The sequence below is a fragment of the Pipistrellus hanaki genome (assembly GCF_964339955.1).
Source record: "Pipistrellus hanaki genome assembly, chromosome: 2".
NCBI classification, from domain to species: Eukaryota; Metazoa; Chordata; class Mammalia; order Chiroptera; family Vespertilionidae; genus Pipistrellus; species Pipistrellus hanaki.
Window position 1 is genome coordinate 34981443 of NC_140504.1, and position 9360 is coordinate 34990802.

Genomic DNA, 9360 nt, shown 5'->3' on the forward strand with positions numbered 1-9360 from the left:
ATTTTTTTTACTGAATATGTATACTCTCTGTATAGGAAGGGAGATGGAGAGAGCTAGAAACACTGATGAGAGAGAAACATCAATCAGCTGCCTCCTGCACACTCCCCACTGGGGATGTGCCTGCAACCAAGGCACATGCCCTTGACAGGAATCAAACCCGTGACCCTTGAGTCTGCAGGCCGATGTTCCATCCACTGATACAAACCAGTCAGAGCTTGTTTTAATTTTTATTTTATAGATATTGTGAACTAAAATGTCCTGGCTACTAAAGAGTTCTCAGAGCAAATTTGTGGCCCGCCTCTGGGAAAGGGTAAACTCTTTACTGAAAGCCTTTTTAACCTCATTCCTGGTGACATTTATTTCATCCCCACCCTTGTTTGTGTACTTTTCTGGTTTCCTTTTAATTGATCTACCTTATATTATTTATGTTTTTTTAATCCTCACCTGATGATATGTTTTTATTAATTTAGAGAGAGGGAGAGAGAGAAAGAGAGAGAAAGAGAGAGAAAGATGAGAGAGAAACATCAATCAGATGCCTATCATAAGTGCCCAGACCAGGGATCCGACACAAAACCTAGGTATGTGTCCTGACCTGGAATCAAATCCACAATCTTTCTGGCGTGCAGGACAATGCTCAACCAACTGAGCCACCGGCCAGGGCATGTTTATGTTTTTGATGCCTATGCCTAGCACACCTCCTGGCACATTGGAGACAATAGTGATTGGGTTTAATTAACATCTAACCCTTCTGAAATAAGACACCCTTCTTTTTATAAAAGAACAAGCCCTTCCCCTAAGATGATCCTAGGAATTGATAGCTCCCTTCCCACCATCAGATGGAAAAGGAGGCTGACAGGTGAGGTTATTCACCAAACACCCCCCCCTGTCTGGCCCCCACTCCTCCCCACGTCCTTTATTTTCAGGTGAAGGCCTGTCACTTTGGGCTTCACACAGGCCTACAAAGAATGTCTAAGCATAGCTCAAGAGGTAGTTTCTCAAAACTTCTATCATGAAACTAAAAATAACTCTACTGGTGTAAAAGATTCTAGAAATGAGCCCAAGAAAAAAATGTTCAGTGACTTTCCGAAGAACTGGGGAGAAGATGCAATTGCTGGACCTTTGTTGCCCTGTCGGGAAGGGACAGTCAGGGGTAGGTGACAGGAGCCAGGTGTCCTCGTCTGGGAGAGGAAAGGTCATGTTATGGGGCCATCTCTGTGGTTTTCAATACTAAAGAGAATTTAAGGGATTTGGGAAAGCAGAAAAGTTTATTAACAAAATTCAAGGGCACATGTCAGGGTTTGGGGCTCTATCCCCAGTAGGAGTTGTGCCAATGATTTTCTCTTGTCATTGATGTTTCTATGTCTCCCTCTCCCTTCCTTTCTGAAATCAATAAATATGTATAATACAATAAAAATGCCAAGATTTTTATTTTTTCAGTCCACATTACATTTTTCCAGCTAAGTATAGATCACTCTATACAGTTTCCATTTGTTAAAAAACTCATTCTATGTAATCTAACCAAGCACATCAAATTATCCTTGAAACATATGATGAAATCTCATAAGGTCACTAAATCTTCACCACAATTTCATATCAGCCTCAGAAACATTCACACGGCCATAATTTGAGCCACGGAAACAGAAACCTAGAATTCGAATACTATATATGACTCAGCATAATCTCAAATCTCCTCGGACACAAAAACAAGGGATATGAGACAAGAGCCATCCAACAGGACTGCTCCTGTAAAACCATATAACTACGAGTTTTTCCCTCAGAGTTTTCATCATTTAATATGTGCACTTGGTTAAAGACTTGAGATCATGTAGAGAGTGTGATATTCCAATAAGAAAATACATTAGGGAAAATTCAGTGAGGCTTTTAATATTCATCATTTAATCTTCACACAAACCCTTCCAGGAAGGCTCTGTTAACCTCATTAGATAAAGAAGTTGATTCTGAGGAGCCAAGTAGCTCGCTTATAAAAAAGCGGTACCCAGATCTCTTGAACACAAGTCAGGGAGGGGCTCGTCAAACCACATGGTATGTTCATTTTCACAACAGAGATCTGACCAATAAGAAAAGTGAAGGAATGATTGGGGTAGTTTTTTCAGGGATCAGTAACAGACTTAGTAGGAGCTGGTTTATGTGTGTTAAAAGATGGCAGGTAGCAAGGTTAGAAAAGTTAAAAACACCCAGGCAAAGGAATCATTGCTCCACCAGCAATGTGGATTTGCACTTGTATATACCACTGGCCTCAGGACCCAAATCCAATCAGGTATGGAATATGCCCCGTCTGGCCACTCCAAATGTGTACATTTGAGACCCTAATGGCTTGAAATTACAATAAGCAGCCTGGGAAAACAGATATTTACATAAGACCATTGCTAAACACAGATAATTACATTATGATTCATAACAGTAGCAAAATTACAGTTATGAAGTAGCAACAAAAATCATTTTATGGTTGGGGGTCACCACAACATGAGGAACTGTATTAAAGGGTCACGGCACTAGGAAGGTTGAGAACCACTGCAAAATTATGACCTTGCTAGATGGTCTCAAAAGTAATTTATATCCCATTTTATTTGGAAAAATCTTATCTAGTGCCAGAATTATTGTCATTTGGCTGACAAACGCTTCTTGAAAAATACTTTAAAGCCATATCAATTCATGAGAGCATAAGAAAAAAAAAAACCTCCGTTTTTAATGGGATGCCATTTTTATTGAGATCCTTTCAATAACTTAGTACTCTTAGCCACTGAATCTACTATAAACGGTCTTGGCACAAAAATATACAGAAGCCAGATGCATTCGGAATTGAAATCCACTCTCTTTGAATTCAGCCACAAATGGCTTGTCTGTGATTTTTCTTTTTAATATTTTGCTTTCAAAAACATTTTTAAATTTTTTAAAGGCATGATGGCTGCATTGAAGAAGGAAAAAAAAAGTATCTATTTATTGCCTTAAATCTTTTTGATCCAGAAAGCATCCTACTGGTAGAAAATTTGCTTCATGGTAGTTATAGGCAAATTTTCGTACTAAATTATAACTCACTGAGAAATTGTGCTTTCCTGGAGATACTTTCAGACCTTTAATGTTGTGCTAGTACCAGCCTCTGCTGTGCTCACATTTATGAGTATACTCACATTTATTCTTAGCTGATTAGACTTGAAGCTGTCAACCAGCTCTTGTTATGAAAACATTACTTTAAGCCTGGTTTACGGATAAAAGACAGCATGTTCATCCTCCATTCTTAACTAATCGAAGAATCTTCCTGCTGTCAAATAATCCAATGATTATAGCACAGCGTGGCTAACAAACCAAGATGCCCCTGTAGCCACTAATAACATCCGAGGAAAGAGTGAGCCAAACATAATCCACTGGCAAAAGGCACTCTATGTGTTTTATAGTTGTTTCCTGTAAAATCTACAGGTCTAAAGGGTGCAGTTCCAGGGTCCTACCAGAAGCTCCCCTGGGTGTACCTAGGCGTCTCAGAGTCACGTGAGTTGTGCACTGCACAACCCCAGGAGTGTCAGTCACATTGCAAAAGTCATAGATGTGGTTATTTATAACAACTAATAAGTTGGTAAAGAAAAGATGGGTGAGGTGGTTTTTTTGTTGTTGTCCTTTCATGAAATAAGTATTATGACAGTTTTTCAACAGAAAAATAACAATTTTGAAGAGAGGGCATAGTTTACTAAATCACACTAAAACACTGGGTTACCAGTGACCTTCTCAATTTAATTCAGATAAATCAGTTACATTAATTATTTGATAATGAATATAACAAGAGACAGGGATTTTTCTTATTGGTATACACGTTATCTTAGGGAGGGTAAAGAGTTAACTAAGGATTTACACATCTCCCAGAAAAGTGACTTAAATCACTTTTTTCCTAGCTTTTTAAAAAATTAGATTCAGCCAAAACCGGTTTGGCTCAGTGGATAGAGCGTCGGCCTGTGGACTGACAGGTCCCAGGTTCGATTTCGGTAAAGGGCATGTATGTACCTTGGGTGCGGGCACATCCCCAGTAGGTGTGCCGGAGGCGGCTGATCGATGTCTCTCTCTCATCGATGTTTCTGGCTCTCTATCCCTCTCTCTTCCTCTCTGTGAAAAATCAATAATTTTTTTTTTTAAGTTAGACTCATTGTTCCGAGTTTTGTCACTGCCCATTTACCAACCCAGAAAAGAGGGTAACAAAGATTTCATCTCTTCAGAGACTGCTTTATAATTAGGAAAGTGTGTTCAAAAATATATCCAATAAGTTATAATTTTAAAAAAAAACTGCAAAGTTTATTAATGTCATTTATATTCAGAGAAGAGAGAGAGGAAAGAGAGAAAGGAGGACAAGAAGAGGAACTGGAGAGGAAAATTAAAGCAAGGTAAGGGAAGTGGTAGGCATGGAAGGAAAAGAGATGCAAAGAAAGAATTAAATCAATCATATAAGTGTATAGAAAGGAAGAAAGGAAAAATATATAGTACAAGAGATACAATAAAAAAGAGAGAAGGGGACAGTTCAAAGGAAAGATACTGAAAGTTCTCAGGTGGGTGCTGGTTGAATATAAAACTGATTTGGTACTGTTTTAATTTGTCTAGGTTTATGGTTTAAAAAAATACTTTATTATACTAACTGGGCATAAAACATTCATCAGAGCTCTTTATTCAATATTCCTACACTTTCTGATATTCTTTGTCAGAAATTCACCAGGGGTATAACTGTTGGGTGTTTGTTTTTTAACTATCGTAGTAAGGTGAACAAGGTGGCTCGCCTTAATTTAGGCAAAAAGATAAGAAAAACTACTTTCCCTAAGAGAACTGATAGCTTTTGATGTTACACGAACAGCTATGGACAGACAAAAGACAGAAAGGTTGACATTCTGATCACATAGAAAAGTGTGTTCATAGGGAATAATTAATACCCACTATGCTTAGCTATGGCAAAAAGAATCCATTGATGTCATCCAGTTTAATCAATATTTAAACTTATATGGGTGAGCTATCAAAGTACATCTTGGCAAGATCTTTGAAAACATTGTTTTAATTAATGTGTGCATTCTTAGAGTTTCTGGAGGCACTAGTTTGAATATGAAAAGAGTAACCATCATGGTTATTCCACAGATCATTAAGTTGGCCTCAGTATCCACCTATACCAGACACAGACGGACACATGGACGGACACACACACACACACACACATATGCACACTGTATCTTCTGGTAACAATTTATCTCATTTTCCACAGTGCTCCTATATACCTAAGTGTGGAAAAAATTTTGAAGAATCCATGTCCCTGGTGAGTGTTGTCATGGAAAACTTCAGGAAGTACCAACACTTTTCCTGCTACTCTGACCCAGAAGGAAACCAGAAGAGCGTCATCCTAACCAAACTCTACAGTTCCAATGTGCTGTTCCACTCACTCTTCTGGCCAACTTGTATGATGGCTGGGGGCGTGGTGATCGTTGCCATGGTGAAGCTCACACAGTACCTCTCCCTGCTCTGTGACAGGATCCAGCGGATCAATAGATAGAGGCAAAATGGACGAAATTGTTTTCTTTAAAGCTCAAATACTGTTTTCTTTCATTCTTCACCAAAGAACCTTAAGTTTGTAATGTGCAGTCTATTATGAGTTCCTTAATATATTCTTATACATAGAGCAATAATGCAAAAGCTGTTCTATATGCAAACATGACGTCTTTATTATTCAGGAGAAAAAAATACTGTTTTGTGTTGGTTGGTTGGTTGGTTGGTTGGTTGGTTGGTTGTTTTCATAATCTTGTTTCTAGGCTGGAACTAGTGCTTCCTTCTCTCATTCCACCAAAATAGGGCTCAGTTATTCATTTGCCAAGGCTTGCAGAGGAATGTTGACAATATCAATGTGATAAGGTCTGTATTGAAGACATTTCTGCAATATTTTTCATCATTCATTGTTTACTAGAGCTGCAGCCAAAAAATGCTGTTTTTCCTTTCTTATTCTGAACTGAGACCCACAGCAAGTGAAGGGACCAGATTTCCTAAAAAGATGTTAATGCATTTTTCCCGTGTTTCTACCATATCACTGTAAAGAAGGGGGGAGGCCCAGCCAGCTATTTTCCTGTTATTAGTTTCTATTCCTAACTTCAGATTTTCAAACTAATTTCCAAAAAAAGAAAGCTGTTTCGTTCACCAATTCTATAACCATTTCCTGTGACTTAAATAAAAAATGAACAGAGCCCTTTTCCATGTAAGACCCTGCTACTGTGTGAGGGGGTGACACTTAACAGGAGTCTCGTTACCTGTGAACAGACTGAATGTGGAGTAGATGCTCTTTTCCAATCCAGGAAAGTCTATGTTACTAAGATATTTGTGTGAAAATCTCTCTTCTATTTCAATTGAACTGTTAGATGGTAAAATTAAGGTCCTACTTGCTGGCCAAGACTAGTGGACTTATTTCAATGGGTAGATCTATGGTGACAAATGAACACACTGGAATATTGCTCTTTGGGAATTTATGTTTAAGTTAGTGAGTGTATAGTTTCTCTCTAACATATGTCCCCTATTGGGATTTTAAAGTTGTGTGTGCAGAATATCTGTCTCCTCTACATGTTTTATTTTTCTATTTACAATTGCCTTTTTTGTTGCTAGATTTTATATACAAAATAGACCTTTTTTCCTAACACACACTTGAACTGAATAACAGATTTAAAGAAAGCCTTTGTTCACATATCCATTTACTTATTGTGGTTGGGGGTGGAGGGAGGGATGAGGGATTGGTTTTAAACAAATACATTCCATCTTTTATTTAACATCAATATCAAAAGACGAAGACAAACATCTATCTTTCTCATCTACATTTAAATACCTTTTTGTAATGTAGTTTTCTAGGTGTTGCAAAATTTTACAAATCGTATCTGTGAAATGAATGGTGAAACTAATCTGATGAAGTGAAAGTATTCTGCAATATTGTAATTCATAGTTTGAATTTTCATAAGCAAATAAACCCCTAAGGTATAATCAGGACTTCAAATGTGTAATTAAAATTTAGGGGGAAAAAATCCATCACATCAGCAAGATATCAATACCTCTTGCATTCTAAGCTGACAAAATGACAAGACATGGTAATCCAAAAATCTACGATTCACTATTTTCAAAGGTATTTAAAGAAATTATAAAGAAAGTTTCTTTTGTAACACCCAAGCGTATACACATGCAATATTATGAATATTTAAAAAATACCATGGAAAACTCAATTCCTACTATACCTTAAAAACATAATTCTGGCCCAGCTGGCATAACCCAGTGGTTGAGCATCAACCTATGAACCAGGAAGGCATGGTTCAATTTTCAGTCAGGGCACATGCCCAGGTTGTACCCTCAGTCCCCAGTAGGAGGCATGCAGGAGGAAGCCAATCAATGATTCTCTCTCATCATTGATGCTTCTATCGCTTCCTCTCCCATCCTCTCTGATATAAATAAAAATATATTTTAAGAGAAAATAATAATTATGAAGACAAAGGAGAAATATTTGTGACTATGGAGACATCTTTAATGTTCCTTGTGCCTCCATTCAGCGATCAAGGTGTAAAAAATGTGCAACTGAACTTTTAGATGAGTTATTTCTATTTTCCTCTGTATTTTAAATTTAAAATTCCCAGCTGTGATAGGAATGTAGAAATCTCAAAATAATGACACCAAAAAGAAGTTAACCAGTGCCTTCTTGAATTCTAATAACACAACATTTGAATGTATACAGCATTGACTGCTCATTATTAAAGGAGGAAGAACTGGGACTAATAGCAATGTCTTAAATGCTTTGCAATTGTTAAAAAATGTCTTATTAACTAACCTTATTGGAGGATCACTATTATCCCATCTTACACACAAGAATGTTGAGTCCCAGAGATGTTAAGTAACTTCCCCAAGGTTATACAGATACTAAGAGGGTGGAGAGTTGAGAAAATATCTAGCCTTTAACTCTTCCATTGTGATAATCATTTCCATGGCTTTAGGGGCTTTTAGATAACACTGAAAGATTTTATGGGTGGAAAAGAAGGAATACTGGGATGAAACTCAAAAGATTTCATTCAAGATGTGGTGATTAGGTGACCTTAGACTTCCAAATTAGTCTCTTGACATCTTGACTGTCAAATTAGAATGTCAGGCCAGCTGACCACTAAGTCCCCTTTAACACTAAATCCACATGATGCCCATGTGGATTTTAATCCTGCACCACCTCTCAAATATAACTTGGCCTCTGAAAGATAGACTGTTTGAAATTCTACATTCTGTTCTTATTCAACTCCATGAAAATCAGACTAAATTGTCTGCTAAGTAGATTTTGTTTCTAACAAAGTGTTGCTACAGTGTGTCTTGGATTCATCTCCACTAAAGTACTATTCTCCAGTGCAATGCCAAAGAATTGAAAGGAAATGTCAATTTGTGGATTCCAGTCGTTTATTCCAGTGGCCCAGTGCACAAAATTCATGCACATTAAAAGGGAAATAATTAGAGGAAATATTTTAATATTGCTATTTGCCTTTTCTCTATAATACAAGTGTCAGAGATAAAAGAAAATTAGTAAAATGTTTATGAAGATCTCCCTCCTGTCAGAGTCTGGGGCATGCCATGGGACCTAGAGTCAAGTCCCTGCCCACCACCCCACACATGTTTCAAAAATGCAGGAGACCTAGACTAGGCCAGCCTCACCCCAATTGGGTTAGAACCAGACCGGGCCAGCACCACCCCAGTCAAGCCCCTCCAGGTGGGGAGCACAGCCTCAGATCCCCTGGCCCAGCGCCAGGAGGGGGGCGTAGTCTCAAGTCATCTGTCAAGGCCCACCAGGTGGAGGATGTGGCCTGAGGTCCCCCAGCCTGGCAGTGAGGTGGGGATGGGCATGACCTGAGGTCCCCGTCAAGCCCTGCCAAGTCGAGGGCACAGTCTGAGGGCCCCCATCAAGCTTAGCCAGGCAGGGGGCACAGCCTGAAGTCCCACGGCCTGGTACTGGGGTGGGGGCAATGCATGAGGTCTCCTGAACTGACACCAGGGCAGGGGGCATGGCCTGAGTTCCTCTGTCAAGCCCCGCAGAGCAGGAGGTGCAGCCTGAGGTCCCTTGCCCCAGCCAGGTGCCATGTAACCTCAGGTCCCTGCTGTTTGGTTGTGGCATTACAGTGTCCCAGCTAATTTGCATAGTCCTCTATTATATAGATAGATGTTTCATTTAGGTAGGGAGAGAAGTTGTTCTCTCCAATCAATATGATCACTTAATTGGGGCTTCCAGAACTATTCTTTAGCCAAGTTCTCCTGAAACAAAGTTAATCCCCCAAAGCCTGCAAGTTATAATAAGACTTGTTACCAGCATAGTATGATTTCAGGCCATTGAAA

The 9360-nt window shown here is 38.9% G+C and overlaps 1 protein-coding gene across 1 annotated transcript in view; it reads left to right on the forward strand.

Moving 5' to 3' along the window:
* Positions 1-6696, forward strand: part of KCNMB2 (potassium calcium-activated channel subfamily M regulatory beta subunit 2) — a 227569-nt gene extending 220873 nt beyond the window's left edge. The window contains exon 5 of the mRNA XM_084875570.1: positions 5246-6696. Coding sequence (XP_084731696.1) covers positions 5246-5530 — 285 coding nt within the window. The 3' untranslated portion in view covers positions 5531-6696. The remainder of the gene's footprint in view (positions 1-5245) is intronic.
* The last annotated feature ends 2664 nt before the right edge of the window (positions 6697-9360 follow it).